At 42.2% G+C, this 20,124-nt stretch overlaps 1 protein-coding gene across 7 annotated transcripts in view; it reads left to right on the forward strand.

The window, feature by feature from the left end:
• The window catches only part of LOC129713403 (2-oxoglutarate dehydrogenase complex component E1), a 64,743-nt gene that overhangs the window by 848 nt on the left and 43,771 nt on the right, over positions 1 to 20,124 (forward strand). For all 7 annotated transcript variants that reach the window (XM_055662438.1, XM_055662440.1, XM_055662442.1 and 4 more), the window contains exons 2-3: positions 8,464 to 8,714; positions 19,769 to 19,957. In XM_055662438.1, the coding sequence (XP_055518413.1) occupies positions 8,493 to 8,714; positions 19,769 to 19,957 (411 nt within the window). In that variant the 5' untranslated portion in view covers positions 8,464 to 8,492. The remainder of the gene's footprint in view (positions 1 to 8,463; positions 8,715 to 19,768; positions 19,958 to 20,124) is intronic.

The following is a 20,124-nucleotide window of genomic DNA, read 5'->3' on the forward strand; positions in this document are numbered from 1 at the left end:
CGGGTGACATTTCGGGTCGGGACCCTCCTTCAGACTGACATGAAACGTCACCCGTTCCTTTCTCTCCAGAGATGTTGCCCGTCCCGCTGAGTTACTCCAGCATTTCGTGTCTTATCTTCGGTGTAAACCAGCATCTGCAGTTTCCTTCCTGCACACTTGACTACCCTTGACAAAAGTTTCCGCTGAAACCAACGCCCTGGAAATCATTCTCCCTTTGTCAGTAAGAAGCCAATTCCGTTTCCTGCAGAGGCCTCTCACATGAGAAATCCCCTTTGCTGGGCGTGCAGTGGGATTAATGGGAACACGCCTAGATCTGAATCGGATGAAGGCTCACCTTGCCAGTACACTTTGTAGTGCCTAACTCAGGCAATTTTCATTAAGATTCCGTTTTTAGTGACGCTTTTGTTGAAGCTGTAAGTTCAGAAGAACTTATAGAAGTTGTAAGTTCAGCCTTCATCCTCCTGTACTGTCGCACATTTGTTCGTTAGTTGGTTGCTCTAACTTATAGCATGGTTTCAGGGTGAAACTACATGTGGGCCAGAAACACCAAGGAGTGAATTCTTTGGTACAATTGATTTCTTGAGATTTTACTTTGTTTATTCTCCTTAATATTATAGAAAAGAATGAAGTTTTTCTTTGGTGTTCAGTCCACATTGTGATCTCCACATAGTGAGCTGACTACAAAATGCAGATTGTGGAACTGTTTTGTGGAGTAGCTGCATTCAATGCACAGCGGCGGCTCGGCACTCCCTTTCCCCTGTCACTTTAACTCTTGCTCTGTCTGACTTTCCGCACTGTTACAGTGTGCCCTGACGTAAATTGAGGAACAACACCTTTTCTGTCAGAGAACATTGCAGGCTTCTGGGCTCATTAGATTTAGATTAGATTAGATCCTTTATTTGTCATCAGACCTTTCGGTCTGAACGAAATGTCGTTGCCTGCAGCCATACATACAATAATAAACACCTAAACACAAATTAACATCCACCACAGTGAGTTCACCAGGCACCTCCTCACTGTGATGGAGGCAAAAGTCTTAAGGTTACTGTCTCTTCCCTCCTCATTCTCCCTCTGCGCTGAGGCGATATGTTGTTACCCCACTCGTGTTATTCATGATTAAATTCTTAGATAACCTGCTCTCTCTGATGGAACTGACCATTTTCTATGTGAAATATTGGCTCAGCTTTTCTCCGACAGTACAACTTGACTTGCGGGACAAATCGGAAGAAGGGTCTCGACCCGAAACGTCGCTTGTTTCCTTCGCTGCATAGATGCTGCCTCACCCGCTGAGTTTCTCCAGCATTTTTTACTTTACCTTCGATTTTCCAGCATCTGCAGTTCTTTCTTAAACATATGGGACAAATGTTAATTAGTTTCAAAACTTTTAAGTTATTTTGTCCATGTTCTCTATCCAGATAGTATAATTTATTTTCCCCTCTACACTAGTTACGAAATAATGATTTCTGCTATTTATCCTCATGGCAACCCTAGCTTCACGTGATCAAGAGAGATATCCTTTGCCCTACCTATTCGTTCCTCCACTATTTACAACTTGTTTTCTCACTTTCCCAGGTCTCACAGTCCTTTGCCTGATAAACAACCTGTTTATCTTTAACCAGGATGCTGAGTGTTAATAGGACTTTCTGACATTTCATATTTCCAATGTCAACAGCCTTTTTGGTTTATTTTCATCACCAAATGTAGTTAACATCCCTCTGATGGGTTAACATAATACATATCAAAAATAAGGCAGTAAATCTACGTTAGCAATAACCGCTTGTGTAGTGAATTTTGTGTAATAGAATGCAACAAAGTTATTTGGAACTCATGGTAGGAAACACTTCCCCACAGGAGTTCTGTCTGGTTCTGGAAGATACGTTTAGAGGGGTTCCGAGGAATATATTTTAACCCAGAGGGTAGTTGAATTGTGGAACACAGTGGCTGAGGAGGTGTTGGAGGCAGGGAAACACATAGGTCTCTAAATGAGCACTTAAGCTGCTAAAATATAAAGGCTATAGAAACCAAGCACAGGTTTATATGGAAGAATGCCCAGTGCTGGAGTAACTCAGCTGGTCAGGCAGCATCCCCAGAGAACATGGATAGGTGGCGTTTCAGGTCGATACTCTTTTTCAGACTGATTTTCGGTGTGCAGGACATCGTGTGGCATGTATTAGGTAAACTGGGTAAAGGGGAGGGTATTTTGATTGGTAAATGGTTGGACTAAAGCCAGAGGAGGAAAAAGAGGTATGAGACAGAAGTTGTGGGCTGGGTATTGTAGGATCGTGCTAGTGTATGGGGTGATTGCTAGTCGGTGTGGACTAAGTGGGCCAAAGGGCTTGTTTCCACGGTGTGGCTCTAAAGTCTAATTGAGATGTGACCCATCTATCTGAAGAAGCTAGACACAATAAGCTGGAGTAACTCAGTGGGACCGGCAGCATCTCTGGAGAGAAGGAATAGGTGACATTTCGGGTCGAGACCCTTCTTCAGACTCCAAAGAATGGCTCGACCTGAAATGTCACCTATTCCTTTACTCCAGAGGTGCTGCCTGGCCCACTGAGTCACTTCAGCTTTTTGTGCCTGTCTCCGGTGTCTATCTACGCCCTGCCTACGCATTCAGGGCAATTTACAGATGCTAATTAATGCGATGTGGGGTGAAACCGGGAGCACCCGGTTAAAACATACACGGTCACAGGGAGAATGTACAAATTCAGTACAAACAGCACCTGCAGTCGGGAATGTGTCTGGCTTTGGAAGGTAGCAATCTTCCGCTGAATGGTCTTGGTGCTGTAACTTTTATGATTCTATCCAGTCTGTTTGTTGCATCCTCAATTCTAAGTTTGTTTAATATTATTCTTCTCTTTTTTGTAATGAATTTCATGAGACTTGGATTATGGAGCTGGAGAAAATAAGTTGGTGGTTGAAAGCCGAAAGCTAGAAAGGCTGAATGGGAAAGAAATGTTATATAGGATCAATTTCCCAAATGTTCTTTGAGCAAATGGATTAGGCAAGGCTTCTTCATGACAGAAGGGGGTAAAGATGAGAACAATGCTTTCAAAGTTGAATGACGCTGGATCAAAAATTCACTTCAAAAATCAAATGTTTGCAACTTTGAGGAATACCCACAAGTGGAGTTGCTACTGTTGGTGTCATGTCAACTAACACATTGGAATGATCACTAAATAATGGAGAGATGAATGACGTAAGTTCTTAACCTGGCTGTAAAAGGCAGTAAATAAACCATGCCAACCAGACTGAAGAAGGGATTTGACCTAAAACGCCTGCTGTGTTCTCCAGAGATACTGCCTGACCAACTGAGTTACTCCAGCACTTTGTGTTTTGTTAAGTAAACCATTACTATTTTATTCTATTAATTAATGGCGAGTTGTGTTGCTGCACATTAGTGATGAGATGAGGCATGGTGCATGCTATAAAGAGATGCAAGATGATATTGATTATGAGGAAGTAGGATTTGGTCAGTTCCAGTGACCTTGATTTGGTTGCTGGTATGTAAACTTGCTCGTGATGTAAGAAATTTGACACTCTTAATAAACCTCACAAACCTTTGTCCTGCCCATCCCTGCCTAACCTAAGCTCAAACCTAAAACTAACATGTTTGCTTTTTTTGTTTAAGAAGGAACTGCAGATGCTGGAAAATGAAGGTAGACAAAATGCTGGAGAAACTCAGTGGGTGAGGCAGCATCAATGGAGTGAAGGAAGTAGGCTATTTCCTTCGCTCCATAGATGCTGCCTCACCCGCTGAGTTTCTCCAGAATTTTTGTCTACCCGTTTTCTCTCGTTCATAGTTTTGACTTGAAATGTTTTTTTCTTCTTTCCACGTTGCCTCAAGTGTGCAGTTTTTCAGAGGGTGTTTTCTGTCTTGCAGTTCCAAGAATATAATGGAATATGTTTAATTTTCACGCTCAGAATTTAATTGGTAAAAAGGAGGTATGGGGCTGAGCTGAACACTTTGACTTGCTGCTGTCAAATTTTGTTTGGGCATGTTTCCACTTGGGCTGCTGAGGAAATTGGAATGAATAAACTGCAAGATAGGTGACCCATAAAGGAGTCCAGTTCAGAGTGAAAGTGAGGAATTCCGCGGCCAAATTTGTGAGGAGCTGGGGAGGGGGGAGGCGGGGGGGGGGGGTGACAACTGTGCAAGGATATAGTCTGAATGGATTTTAGCAAAATATTTGGCATGGCCCCATGATAGGCTGATCAAGTCAAGTTTATTTGTCACATACACATACGAGATGTGCAGTGAAATGAAAGTGGCAATGCTCGCGGACTTTTGTGCAAAAGACAAACAACAAAACAACCAAACAAATTATAAACACAATCATAACACACATATTATTTTACATATTAAATAATGGAAGGAAAAACGTTCAGTAGTCCCTGGTGAGATAGGCGTTTACAGTCCGAATTGCCTCTGGGAAGAAACTCCTTCCTATCAAAGCAGGTAGCAACACCTGGAATCCATGGGAAAGTGGCAGGAAACCAAAGCTGAGGTGCCTATCAGGATCTTCCAGTTGTATTTTGTTGCTTTATTTTCAACAGATTTTCTCAGTGGTTTAGACCTACTTGTAAGATAAAGAAGTTTGTAGGAGATACAAGAACTGGCTGATTAACAAGTGAGAATGGAATGTGTTAGATTGCAGGAGGAGATAGTCAGAAACTAAAAGACAAAGGCAGTGAGTTAACGTACAGAGCAAAGATCTTATAGCAGAGCTCTGCTATAGGATCTTTGTACAGAGCAAAGATCGCTCTGCTATAGGATCTTTGGTACAGAGTGTAGTCAAACAAGGCAAGGGATTAGACAATAATTGGGCGGTATGGAGAAATAGAGATATCTTTGGGTCTTCATCCTCAAATTCTGGAAGGTAAAATAGCTGATTGATATTTAAGATAACCTGTGGTGAATATTGTTGAAATATTATCTTCCCCTGACCTTTTTCTTCCTCTCCCCACCCCCACTGCAGTTTACCTTGTTTCTTTGACTTTCCCCTCTGCCTCACAAGCCTGCCATCGTTTTCATTTCAAAGACATTTTAAGCCCAGCGTGATGGTGAGCTGCTCTTTTGCCACTGTTAGCTTGCTCATACAGCCCCGGGAGCCAGTCGTGGCTTGTCGTGGCTGTCTTTCCTCTCTAGATGATTCCTGATCTGCTTGAGTGTTTCCAGCAGCTGTTGTGTTCGATCTGGATTGCAGCATTGTTTATTTTAACACTCTCTTCCTTTCTGTTTTTATTTCTGTCCATTTTACACACCTCAAGATTTCAGTGTAACTACCAAACTTCCAGCAGTATGTTCCAGTCTTTATTGAACAGTACCTTCCCTTCTCTGCTTCTCCTGCTCTCCTCTCCCTCTTGGTCCTCTGAATGCCAAGTGGGTTTGGAATTATGGCTACAGTTTAACTGATAAATGTTGTGTACATGGCAACTCCAAAAAAGATGATTCTTAATGTTATTGCCTCTGTTGGACTGCTATGTGGTAACCCATCCAGCCGTTGCCTGTGGGCCAATACAGAATGGTATAATGTGTACAAGTAATGTACAGTTATAGAATTTTCACCTCACACTTTCACTTTGTCAGTAAAATGCCGTTGGACATTTGGGCGTTCTGTTATTGCTATCTGTGCCTAATTCATTTTGTTAGTAAAATGCTATTGGGAATCTGAGCGTTCAGTTTTAACTATTTGTGGCTAAATTTGTTCTTGAAGGTGAATCTTGCCGCACCTTTTGCACTGCTGTCCATTTGTTGTTTCAAGGTATGTTTTTTTGCTTCTGAATCAAGGGATCATTACATTTATTCCCATGCTGCAAAAAGTGTTGCAGGTTATTGTGGAACCATGCGATGAATTGGCACAATGTTGTTGGGACAGCCAGCTCTTTATCCAGGAATGGTATTTAGCGAGGTTGTGGCTGCTCTGTGACAAATCACATTGCTGCATTTGCACATTTATTATTACCCTTTGGTGCACGTTAAGAAAGCGATTGGTCTCATCTTTTTGAAACGAGCAGGAGATGCTGACCCAGGAAGGTTTGCAAATTTCCTCCTCCCCCTGCACAAAGCATTGTTTCTGAACTCTGATCCCGAAAGAATAGGTCTCAATGCTTGTATTTTGACCCCTTGTTCTATATTCCCCAGCCAGCGTCCAAGTAGTGTCCTCTACCTTTATGGTTCCCCTTATATTGAACACATCAATTCACTACTGAACATTTTAAATTCCTAGCACTGCAGTACTAGTTTTTTTCACTCTGAAAATATTACTATTTTTAATAAAAACAGAAAGTGCTGGAAATGTTTAAGCCAGGCTCATAAAGATCATTTTTCCAGAAACGTAATATAGCACAAATTGTCAGAGAATCTGAATATCTAAAGCACAGGAGGACACTGCCAGTGAACAAGTTTCCCCTGTTTAACCTCAATTTGCAGCATTCAAATCTGTAGCCCTACAAGTACATTTTAAATGTGACAACCACCTCAATTAAGTTTCCTTCAGACAGAGAAATGGTTAATGTTCTAAGCCTTTCAATCAGAGCTGGGAATAACAGAATCAAAACAGGAGCATAAAAGGCAAGATATTCAAAAGATTGACATGACAGATAACAAAACAAATAATATTTCCGGTTAGCAAATCTAAAGGAAGTGAAAGTATAACACGTGACCATCATAAAAAGCATTGACTCCATCTACACCTCATGCCGTTCGCGGCAAGACCACCAACATAATCACGGACCCTGGTCACTCAATCTTCTCCCAATCAGGCAAGAGGTACAGAAATTAAAAAAATGCATGCCTTCAGATTCGGAGACAGTTTATCCCCATGTAACTGATCTGTTCTCACTCAAAGGTACTGACATAAAGCAAAGGTATGCTCATCTATTTTACGATACAATACGATGGAACTTTATTTATCCCAGGTGGGAAATTAATTTGCCAAGTCATTTAAAAAAAAAAGCACAAAATACATGAAACATGAAATGAATGTGACGAGTGGAAAGGCTTTGGGGATGTGCAAAGATTAAGGAGGTGGTGGGAGGGGGTAGTCGAGTCGGTCTCAGTCTCAGAAGGGGGGAGAATTGTAGAGTATGATAGTATGTTTCATTTATAATATGAAAAGAAAGATGTGCTCATTTTCCAAACACGATATCCCAATATGAATGGCAGCAACTTGTTTTCCTGCCGCTTGTGGCATGGTGGTGCAGCGGTAGAGTTGCTGCCTCACAGTGCCGGAGACCTGGGTTTGATCCTGATTACAGGTACTGTCTTTACAGAGTTTATACGTTCTCCTTATGACCGACCGGTGTGGGTTTTCTCTGGGATCTCCAGTTTCCTCCCACACTCCAAAAAAAAGTATAGATATGTAGGTTAATTGGCTTGGTTTAATTGTAAATTATCTCTAGTGTGTGTAGGATCGTACAGTGTTTGCTGGTCGGTGTGGTCTTGGTGGACAAGGTCTGTTTCCACACTGTACCTCTAAACTAAACAAAGCACAGGCCAAGTAAAACACAACTTTCCACAAATGTAAAAATAATAATGATTTTAATGCAGTTGCTAAAGGAATGAATATCGGCCAATAGTTTGCTCTTTATAATGTTGTTGTGGGGTTTTGTGCGTGAGGGCAGGCAGCGTATAGTTTGTGTTTTATCCAAAAGTAGGTCAGCACTTCCTCAGTACTGCAATGGTGTATCAACTTGGACTGGCACGTGAATATATATTCTGTAGTGATTGACAGCAAATGAGCCACTGTTTCATTATCAGTTTTTGCTGGGGCTGTGCATTATTTTTCAGTATCAATGGGGAGGGAGGGAGAACATTGGACAATGGGGACCCAGTGTGGTGGGGTGGGGGGGTGGAAACAAAAGGAGGAGTCGGCGTGCTTTTAACTTTGTCAGCGCCGCTATTTGTACACAAGCAAAGAATTTCACTGTGCTTTGTCACATGTGACCATAAAGTATTCCATTCCATTCCAGTATCCTCTTTTGTAATTTCCAAAAAAGTATTTTTGCCCGTGCAAGTTACTTTTTGTAGCACTTGCAATGTACTGCTTGCTGTTTTTCCTCAGGGACTTGGGATGGGTGCAAGTCTTTGTTATATTGTATGTATGTAACTGCTTCCCTCTGATTATTCAAGATGTTTTTGTATTTGCCACTTGAAGTAAACATTGAGTATTGCATTAAATTCTTTATTTCAAGTACCTCATTTACTATTTTGTCTCCGAATAAATCCACTCTACTGCATTTTATTTTGGGGTCACTATCATCTTAAAATCCCCTTTGCCAAAATCCAGCAACGTGGCTCACAGCCAAGTACTTCCTACCAAGCCATCTACTATCATCAATTTGAGGAGACCAGCTCCACTCAATGGACATGAATATTGCAAGCATGCCTCCTAATATGCTGTTGAATTTTTACATTTATTTTTACTGTACACTAATTTGTGCTTTTTGTTTGCTTTGCAGTGGGGCTGTGGTAAAATCAGGAAGTGAAAATGCATCGTTTAAGGACTTGTGCTGCTAAATTGAGGCCATTGACTGCCTCTCAGACTGTTAAAAATGTATCACACAGCGGAGCAGCAGTGTCTAGGACGTTTCAACAATGGCGCTTTTATACTGCGCCAGTTGCTGCTGAACCCTTTCTGAGTGGGACTAGTTCGAACTATGTTGAGGAAATGTACTTTGCTTGGCTTGAAAACCCACAGAGTGTTCATAAGGTAAGCACAAGTGGAGGCGACCTATGTTCTACTGCCCTCGCCTCTTGCCAGTCTTCCGTAAGAGTGTTTCTGCTGCAAGGTAAGTGTTGGACCATCCACTGCAGCCTTGGAGCCATGGACAACTTCATCACTTTGCTGCTTTGCAAGACTTGGATTAATGGAGCACTGCCCTGAAGAGAAAACAACATTTTGCTACAGTAATTACGAATGAAGCAAAGGCTGCAGTTCACCCAGGATGGTGTTAAATGATTTCTGGAATTCACTTGCTGCTTATTCTATACTATCATAGTTCTGATTGCTGCATTTTAACCCGAGGTGTCCGAGGTGTGTTGTATGTCCGATTCCAACAATGTCATAAAATACTGCATGTGGCCAGAAAACTAGCTTTAGATTCATAAACTGGTATAATTTAAACTTTCTTACACTATAAGAAACTTCCCAGTAGCCAACGTTTTTTTAAATGTTACACTCGTCACTGGGAAGTGCATAGTTGTCAGCTCGCCCGTTTTTTTGCATGTATTGCAGTTTGCTGGGATGGCTATTTCAAGTTGGAGATTGGGATTGAGATGTGTCCCCTAATGTGCAGGGTAGAATTACATCGTGAGTGGCATTTTCATTCCTGGCAGGTTCTCATAGCAAGAACTCGACTGCCCACAGAAAGATGACAACATGAAGAGGAATTTGTGGAATTCTCTGCCACAGAAGGCAGGAGAGGCCAATTCACTGGATGAATTTGAAAGAGTTAGATAGAGCTCTAGGGGCTAGCGGAATCATGGGATATGGGGAGAACGCAGGCACGGGGTACTGATTGTGGATGATCACAATGAATGTTGGTGCTGGCTCGAACGGCCAAATGGCTGCCTCCTGCACCTATGTTTTTCTATGTTTTTATGAAGTCTGCCAAGATCACTTCCTGATACCACACACAAGCATATTTTTTAATTATTGGTTTTCATTTCCTTTCAGCTTCGCTGGGTACCTTTTCTGTTAATCTGTTGTATTTAGTGTGGTGTTAGGTGGTGCATAGCACCAGTATGAATCTAAGGTAACGTTGTCCTACTACATTTGAGCATCAACCTATCTTGTTTGCTTGTGTCAAATATTTGTCTTGCAAATGTGAGGTTTAGCACCCTCTCCATTCAAATTTGTTCCTGCACTTGTGCTTGCAGTAATTACATCTGCATGCTTTTTAAACAACACTGTTGAGTGGGGTTTAGGAATATTGGAAACCTGTAAAAAACAAAATAAGACAATACAGAATGTTACAAGTGTATGACAGCATTCACTGTGCTGACTTGCTGAAACTGCTATCTGATTTGTCCCATCCTGCATATTCCCAATTAACGGTATGCCAAAGGAATTTGCTAAATACACAAGTTTTATTGACTCCTGCTTTTGTCATTCTCAAGGTGGAATCATTCCTAGTAATTAGCTGTGTAAATTCTCACTTCCACATGAGGTTCCTTTGCTCGATAACTCCAATGTAAAGCAACATCATTGGACCTTTGTAATTAAAAACAGTTTCTCTTTATTTAATCCGTTAAACATTTTCTAATTGTCCAAGGTTGCCTTTCGTGCTCAAAGCAGAAACCGCAGGTTTTTTTTACATCACTAAAAACTAGAAATCTTTCCAAACTCAGATCCTGGCCTCAAAATAGGATGTGTGGTATTAATATTTCCATCTTGGCCCCATTAAGATGCCATGCATTCTAAGATCACTTCCTTGCTTTTGTGGTCTTTATAAAGCCACAGATCCAATGTGTTTTTGTAACTATGTTCTCCCCCTTGTGCCTCTTTCAGAAGTGTTCACCCCCACACGTCATTCTTGCACTTTAAATATTGTACTCTGTTTATTTCATTTTGTATGTGTTCATTCTGCCTACAATAATGAGTTGTTAAAATTGTATCCACCAGTCTCTCTTTCATGGCTATGTACTGCTGAGGTCTTTAGAATTTTAGTACACTTGAGTTTCATGTTATCAGCAAACTTTGTCCTGAGTTATTGAGTCATGGACTGCTCTGTGCCCAAGTCCAGGTCATTAAGGAGTCAAGGTGAGCTGCGAATCCAGTGTTGATACTTGATGAGCATCATGAGAATGACATTGCCTGGTACATGGGTTACTTGCTATCATCAACCCAGTCTGGTTAACAATATAGAGCCTATCTGATCAATACATCCATTCATGTACAAATTATATGGTTTAAACGGAAAGGGCCTGAAGTAAACAGCATCTGTGAAGAATTGCCATCCTTGACCCAAAGTATTATTTCCAACCTCTTCTGTTTTTACTTCTGATTTCCACTATCTGGTATTTTGATCTTAAACAATTCCTGATGAAGCTGGGGAGGTGGGCAGTTGTGGGTGTTATGTTTTTAAATGGTTACAGGTAACTTTTGCCTGGAGCAAAACACAAAACTCCTGAAGGAACTCTGGTTGGCGCCTGTGGCGAGAATGGACAAGCGACATTTTGGGTTGAGACCCTTGTCCAGACTGTCTGGAATTCTGTCTTGAAATGATTTGACTTTCAGCAAACACAATTATCATTTTGTGTCAGTTTGACTTGAGTTTGAAAAAATCCAATTTGATACCCTGGCCTTGGTATTTCTGGCTTGACAATGTGTGCAGCCGCGTGTTGGAATTACATACCTCGGGAGGGTTACAGAACTGGCTTGGCCCCAGGTGACAGTCTTGACTCTCGGGTTGGATAATAACTTAGATTTGGGAATTAATCATGACAGAATGAGAGAGCTATTGAGTTCAGGGTATAGCAATAAAGGACTTTAGTCTTTGATCTTAATCAAAAAGAGCAGTTAAGAAATTTGGCTGCCGCATTGTGAAATATGAGGCCAGTGAATGAAAAGAGGGGGATTAAAAGCACTAAGATGCTGGAAATATGAAACTAAAAGCAGAAGATTATGGAAATGCTCAGCAGGTCCGTCAGCAGCTGTGCAAATAATCAGAGTTGATTTTTTGAGGCCAAAAGGGTTTTTCCAACTGTGAAATATAATGTTGTAGTTGTGGACAGCATGGAAAAATAGGTTATAGATTTATATAGTAATACAGTGTGGAAGCTTGCCCGCACTGGCTATCATGTCCCAGCTACAATAGTCCCACTTGCCTGCGTTTGGCCTAAATCCCTCCAAACCTGTCCTTTCAATGTACCTGTCTAACTGTTTCTTGCCTCAACTACCTCCTCTGGCAGCGTGTTCCATACACCCACCACCCTTTGTGTGGAAAAAGTTATCCCTCAGATTCCTATTAAATCTTTTCCCCTTCACCTGAAACCTTGCTTCACCTGAAACCTACTTGATTCACTTACTCTGGGCACTAAACTCTGCATCCACCAAATCTATTCCACTCATGATTTCATAATATTCTTAGTAACTATGAACATCTGTAGATTGTTTCTCACCTAGTACATCTCTTAAACCCGGAAGGGGAGTCTCTTTAGACGACTATACGAGGCATCTGCAGATTAACCACAAAATTCAATTTGTCGGGAATCGTACACTCCGACAAAGGAGCCTTTGACAATTAATTATTCATTGGTAATTTTAATCATCCTGGACTAACCAGATCAGGTTGGGAAAGTGAGCTTAAAATACACTTATGGTAGGTTCCTAAAATTATGTTGTGATCCCAATGATAGAAAAGATTCTTTTAGATTTGTTCATGCACAAGATAACTTAATTAATAAATGCGTAAAGGGAGTGGTGAAATAATTGTATTTTTACCAGAAAAGGCAGTTGCCCAATCTCTATATAGTTGGGAAACAAGATGAGTAATAGCAGGCATTTAAAATAATTCTGTGAATATACCTTGTGGCAAAAGGCAACAGACGACGGTCATTACTCTGTGGTGAGCTTGGGATGGTTTGGATTTAAACCAAAAGGCTTAAAGTTTTAAAACAAGAACAGTGATCATGAAGACTTGAAGTTTAGAACCAACAAGGGTTGCCTTGAAGCAGAGTTTATACAGTTTTCTCCCTCTTCAGAATTCTGAAAATGGTGACAATTTCATAATGTCATGTAATAGCAGTAGAATTTCACTGCACCTTAATTGGTACGTGACAATAAACTGGCCTTGAAACCTTGAATTGATCATGTTAATCTATGTAACTGCAAAAATGTCCAAATAATTGTCCTTTATGTCTTAAAGTTCTGACTGATAACATCTGTACTTTATGCTCATCGGGGCAGATATTGCATTTCCCAATTGAATGGCGTGCAATGCTTGCTATTCTGTTGTACACATGAGGACATTCCTAAACACTGCTCATCGCATTTACACATCATCCTTGTGCTTGTCACCGGCATTTGTTCCCAGTAGCACAACATCAATATTACAATCTCGGCTCTTTAAATTTATGCAGGAGCTTATCCCTCCCTCAGCTCTTCATTTCCTACAATCATTGAATCCAACATGATCTGTTTGCAATTTGGGATTCTTGTGTCTGCATAAAGAGTTCAAGAGAAGAAGAGTTCAAGAGACATTTATTATCACATGCATCAATTGGTACAGTGAGATTTGAATTGCCATACAGCATACAAATAAAAAGAACATAATACATGATAGAATTAAACATAAACATCCCCTGTGAGGGAAGGCAATAAAGTTTGGTCCTCTTCCTCATTGTTCACCTGTGGTCTGGGCCGTTGAGCCCCCCGCTATGGGTAGCCCGATGTTTCAGGCCCTCTCGCCGGGATGCTCGTAGCTCCGGTGTCGGAACGGAGAACACTCTCAGCGGTTTGGAGTTCCGAATAAAGAAATTGTAACTATGTGACTACACATTCTAAGCAGCAAAACTAGCATGCAATAGATAGTTGAACAATCAACAGACCGGATTAAAGCTCTTTATTGACCAACCACCCTTCATGCAATTTGATTAATTGTTTTGTAATGTAAAGACTGCGTGATGCAGTAAAGGCTCAAACCAGACAACATGTATCTGTCGTATTAAAGGCTTGTGCTCCAATATGAGCCGCACCTCCTGCCAAACCATTCCAATTCAGTCAGAACACTGGCTTCTCCCAACCATGTGGCATTACCTCTGCCCCAGCTTTAAAGTTACCCAGGACAATTTGACTCCAGCCTTCTATTTGCTTATCATGTATCTAGACACTGTAAATGGCTCGATTGTAATCATGTATTGTCTTTCTGCTGACTGGATAGCCTGCAACAAAAGTGGTTCACTGTACCTCGGTACACGTGACAATAAACTGAACTGTACTTTTAACATCACAGCCTTTATCATTGGATGGAAAACAAAATTCCAGAGGTGAGATGAATCGCTAGGTGCAGTTGACATTAAGGCAGCATTTGACCAGGTGTGACATGAATAAGTTCTGATAAAACTGAAGATAGTGGGTACCAAGGGACTACACTCAAATGGTTACACATTGAAAGAATATTGTCAGAGTTAATCACTCCAGCTTCAGGAGATCCTGGCTGGTGTTTGTGAACCACCTAGCGCTCACTGCTACAAGTCCTTCCTTACAAGAAGAGGCAGAGGTTGGGATGTTAATTGCATTATTTTCGATTCCATTTGCAATGGGTAAACTCAGCACGCAGCAAGACTTGAACACTATTTGAGGCATGGAATGATAAAGTAACATTCGAGAATGGCCATCTCCAGTAACCAGCTTCCCTCGAGTTCACTTCCACTACCTATTGGGGCAGATCAGGGGTTGTTTCCTGACGTTGGTGACTTGAACGCTCCGAAGCTTTACCATGATTTGCAAGAATATTTCAGGGGCATGATCTACTTCCCCAGTGGTCTAAATATGTGTCACTTCCACCACACTCAAAGCTCAATGAAGCAACTTGCTGAACTGCTACCCTATTTAGGGTGGAAATCAGCATCTGCAGTTCCTTCGTACACATTTAGTTCAACTCGACATGTACAGCACGGACATTGTGGGCCAAAGGGCCTGGTCCTGTGCTGTACTATGATGTGTCAAGGGTTACGGGGAGGAGGTGGGAGAATGGGATTAGGAGAGAGAGAGAGACCTCAGCCATGATTGAATGGCAGAGCAGACATGGTTGGCCAAATCTTGCTCCTATAACTTATGACATTGATAGCTCTGGAACTCTGTCCCTAAACTGTTGTTTTTTTCCTTCTCCAAAAATCAGCCACTTTGACCCAGCTTTAGATCTGTCCTACAGCATGTTTTACTGGGTACAGAAGTGTTGTTGAATGATCTACCTCAGCATTTTACAGTGCAGATAAAAACTGCAGCCAACATGTGAATCTTGAGTGACCTTCACTTACAGCATTGCCTTTGTTGCTCTGCGTGTTGTGGGCGCTGAATTAACTATTTTACTGCTGAATGTCAACGGAAAGAAGGATGTTTTGTGGAGCCTTTTGGAATGTAAATATCCCAGCCAGTAGAGCAGGGTGCAAGACCTACCTTGTGTTTCTGCTGCATTGAAGTCAAATTCTTGTGAGCATTTTTAGGAGAGTTCAATAATAGTTCAAAGTGGGAGTAAGTAGATGGATTGGATAATAGTTAAAAATTGAAGCAATTAGATTGTTTGTGGGGCTGAAGCTGGCTGGGAGCATTGTGACAGGACAGGTTAGCTGAGTTATTAGGTGAGAGCTGAGCATACATTTAATTAGTATTTTAACAGCCAGCAAAGCCACACATGTTGGGGTTTAATATGCCTAGTTACAGGCTCAAGAGTCAGGAGGAGTCACAAGTATTTAATTGTCATGTGTACTGAAACGGAACAATAAAATTCTTACATGCAGCAGGATAATAAGTCTGTAGACACTGTGCTCAATAGATAACATACTAAATAAACAAAAATAATAATAATAGTGCAAACAAAACAAGCTTGAAGTGTAATGGGGGTAGTTTGAAGTGTAGTTAATGGTTGTCCTTGTCCGTCTTCACGTGGTTTCAACCTTTGACAACGTTCACCATTTTTCTCAATGCTGCTTTGTTGTCACCTGGGTGGGTGTAATCCAACTTGCTCCGCTGCATTCCTAACTATCCACTTTGCAGTCTTTTGTCTCTCTACCTCAGGGCCCAAGATTTAGGAGAGGAGTGTGGGGGTGAATAAAGCAGGCGGTCCAGGACAGGAGGCAAAGTACTTTTTAAAAGTCAGTGATAAAACACATACCTGGTTCCAGTTGCTTCGGGATGCTGGGGCCATGGTGTGACATGACAGGTGGACTGTGGAGCATTTCATCCCAGCCTCTTCTGCCGGGCCAAGAGACTTAGATGTTCATGTAGCAGGTTAAAATAATTAAATCCATCTTGTCTAACGAACCAGAACAGGAATGGGTTACAGAGGGCCAGGCCAAGTAGCCTACAAACCCGCACGTCTTTGGGATGTGGGAGGAATCCCACGTGATCGCAGGGAGAACGTGCAAGCTCCACTCAGACAGCACCCAAGGTCTGAATCAAACCCGAGTCTCTGGCTCTGTGAAGCAGCAGCTCTACCAACTGCGCCACTGTGCCACCCTGGTAACGTTCATTGTAAACATGAGCATGACCTGGAGTTTGACCTTCAGATGCTGCTGCTCTTTGGGGATTGGGTATGTTGCAAGATGCAAGCCACCTACTTGAATTTGATCAGTTGTCAGGGATAGGAGGGTATGATTGAGTAAAGGGATCTAAAGTGTAGCACTCAAAGCACCTCTCTCCCTCGATTTTCTCAACTCCAAAAAGGGCAATACAGTGGTATAAAATTGTTGCTTGAAGTTCACTGAGTAAACTGATTAGAAACATAGAAAATAGTTGCAGGCCATTCGGCCCTTCGAGCCAGTGAGTGAACTTTATTTAAATAACTGAGAATTTTGCTAAACTTTTGAGAGTTCTGCTTGTTGACCTGTGTTGTGAAACTCGAGATTCTGAATTGTTCTTAGGAAAGCTTGGGCCAAATGATTGGAGCATTGTGTACGGATATCTGTTTCTCTGTGAGTGATGTTACCTGTAAAACCAGCATCACCCATGTGCGGGTCTGAGCAATGTAATTTAGGTGGTTTAGATAAAATCGCAACGCCCTGACTAAGCTATCCAAAGAACTAAGATATGTGCTGGTCTGCACATATACTTGTTTAAGAAGGAACTGCAGATGCTGGAAAATCGGAGGTAGACAAAAGTGCTGGAGAAACACAGCGGGTGCGGCAGCATCTATGGAGCGAAGGAAACAGGCAATGTTTCGGCTCAAAACCCTTCTTCAGACTGAAGGAAATAGGCAACGTTTCGGGCCGAAATCCTGAAGGAAATAGGCAACGTTTCGGGCCGAAACCCTTCCGGGTTTCGGCCCGAAACGTTGCCTATTTCCTTCGTTCCATAGATGCTGCTGCACCCGCTGAGTTTCTCCGGCACTTTTGTCTACCTGCACATATACTTGTTTGTTTGGCAGTATATAAACCTGTGCTGTCTGTACTCTGGACGAGCTGTCTCCCAGGGCAGTTCCTCCGTGATATCACCTAATAAAGTCTCGTTCTTTATAAGTCCGAGTCCTCGACTGATTTCTCTGCCAATAACGCTAGGCAGAAATGTATTTAGAAAAGTTAAAAAGAGGAATCCCAGGAGAAAGCTGAACATTAACCTATTACTACTGGGTGGAAAGTTTAGTTTCCTGGCCACTTGGAGTCAATAATGACAAACACACTACATCGGGTTGTACCTTCACGGAGGAGATACTTACACCTTTGTTGCAGCCTGCTCACCAAGTCCTCCACCTGTAACCAGAAACTAGCTGAGAGAGTTGACAATAAGTGGCTGTATGCTCCATATCCACACATTTCATAGGCCAGCCAACCCTGGTCTAATGCGTCAACGTACAGTTCTCAGTAGCAGCATGGATTCATAGTCTAGACCAGTGGTTCTCAACCTTATTTAGCTCATGGCCCCCTTGGGATCTTTTAGTTTTTCTGTGCCCCCCCCCCCCCCCCCCCCCCCCCCGACATCAATATTATAATACCTTCCATAAAAATATCAGTGTCTATTAATTGCACATATATTCTCATTCTATTCCACAAACATCAAAAATATTTCAACTACATAGATTTAAATTGATTAGAACTGATATTTAGGAGGCAACAGGGTGGTAACTCTGTGGCCCCCTTCATTGAACCTGTGGCCCGCTAAATCCCCAACATTTTCTGTGGCCCCCCCCTAAAATTTGTCATGGAAGGGCCATATGGCCCCAGGTTGGGAATCACTGGTCTAGACTGCTGACCAAGACAACTTGGCAAGAGCTCACCTGTGTTCTGGCTAACTTTGCACAATATTAAACTTCAGGGTGAGTTTAGCTTTGATTTTTCAACAAGCTTCTTTAGGAAAAGAAGGAAAGTGTAGCTTGAGTGTTGAGGGAGTGTCAGTGACACAAGTGGGTTTGGTGCAAGCTCATGTGTCTACTTGTTAACTTGCATGAATAATAATAATAATACATTTTATTTATGGGCGCCTTTCAACAGTCTCAAGGACACCTTACAAAAATTTAGCAGGTAGAGGAAAACCATGTAAGGGGAATGAAATAAATAGCAGAGACATGACTAGTACACAAAGTAAAGACATAATTCAATTCAAAACACAATATGAGGCAATTAATGCACAGATGAAAAGGGAGGGGGACGTGGGGCTAAGGATAGGCAGAGGTGAAGAGATGGGTCTTGAGGCGGGACTGGAAGATGGTGAGGGACACGGAATTGCGGATCAGTTGGGGGAAGGAGTTCCAGAGCCTGGGAGCGGCCCTGGAGAAGGCTCTGTCCCCAAAACTGCGGAGGTTAGACTTGTGGATGGAGAGGAGACCGGCTGATGTGGATCTGAGGGACCGTAAGGGTTGGTAGGGGGAGAGGAGGTCAGTGAGATATGGGGGGGCCAGATGGTGGAGGGCTTTGTAGGTGAGGACCAGGATTTTGTAGGTGATCCGGTGGGAGATGGGAAGCCAGTGAAGTTGTTTGAGGACTGAAGTGATGTGATGCCAGGATTTGGTGTGGGGTGTGAATAGCCACCTCTTGGCTTTAAAAAAAAAAGTAATGATTCCTTCCCAACTCTCCCTCCCACTATTCTCAACTGTGGACATATGCTTGCAATCTTTAGTCAAACTTTCCCTCACTGCTTCTCTCCTCCCTTCCTCAGCCCAATCCCTTCCCTGTAAACCTTTATATGGAGAATCCTCTCCTCTCTGTGCCTTTATGGTGGTCTCTTATCTCCTCTTGCATGACTCAGCAGGTGCTTTCTGCCATTTATTTAATGTGTATGAAGGAACTGCAGATGCTGGTTTAAATCAAAGATAGACACAAACTGCTGGAGCAACTGGCAACATCTCTGGAGAGAAGGAATGGGTCTCGACCCGAAACGTCGCCCATTCCTTCTCTCCAGAGATGCTGCCTGTCCCGCTGAGTTGCTCCAGCAGTTTGTGTCTATCTTGCATTTATTTAACTTTTTTGGAGGCTTCACACGTCCCATTTTTTGGCACACACTGCATTCTATCTGTAATTGCCTAAACTGCAGCAATTGCTGTGCAAAATTCAAATGTCAAAGCTGCTTTAGTAACTGAATTGCAGCAAAATATTGATTACAGTGTAATCTTGTAGACACGGGACTACAAATATAGAACACAAGTGCTGGAGTGTCTCAATGGGGGGGTATGGAGAGGTGATGTTTCGGGTTGAGGCCCTTCCTCAGACAGATCTTGATCTGATCTGCTTAAAGTAGTGAGATAAATACTGCAGCATTGCACACTTTGAAGGATAAATGAGTGACCTTTTACAGTGTTTAAGAAGGAACTGCAGATGCTGGAGAATCTGGGGTGCTGGTCCTTTTACAGTGTTGGCTGTTGCTGATGTGGAACAGGTTGGGGAATAGTGCCGTATGAGATACCATCTTCTACCAGTTTGTGTGATCACAAGGGTTGAACTGGAGCATGTAATTATTGGATCCAACCTCAGCCCAGATCATGTTAATACTGCTAGTTTAGATTTTGCTGGAAATCTAGAGATTTTTCTCATTTAACTTTAAAAAAAAACCCCATCAGAACGTCTTCCTCCTGAATGTTTGGAGCCACCATGTACTTGTTTTTGTTTCCATAGTCTTGGGATGTATTTTTTCGGAACGCTAACATGGGAGCAGCGCCGGGCACTGCTTATCAAAGTCCTCCTCCGCTGGGTGCAAGTCTGGCTTCCTTGTCTCAAGCCCAGTCCATGGTAGTTGCACAGCCAAATGTGGACAAGTTAGTGGAGGATCATCTGGCAGTACAGTCCCTCATCAGAGCTTACCAGGTAATCATTCAACGTGTTTTGTTTTGTACACTGTTAACGTTCATCAGATGTATTCTGTCATTGTATATTTTCCAGGCCTTCTGCGTTGTTCCACTTTCTCACCCACTCCCTCCACACTAGGGGAGATTTAATGGCCAATTAACCTACAAGTCTGTATGTCTATGGGA

The sequence above is a fragment of the Leucoraja erinacea genome, chromosome 35, assembly GCF_028641065.1.
Source record: "Leucoraja erinacea ecotype New England chromosome 35, Leri_hhj_1, whole genome shotgun sequence".
In the NCBI taxonomy this organism is placed as follows: domain Eukaryota; kingdom Metazoa; phylum Chordata; class Chondrichthyes; order Rajiformes; family Rajidae; genus Leucoraja; species Leucoraja erinaceus.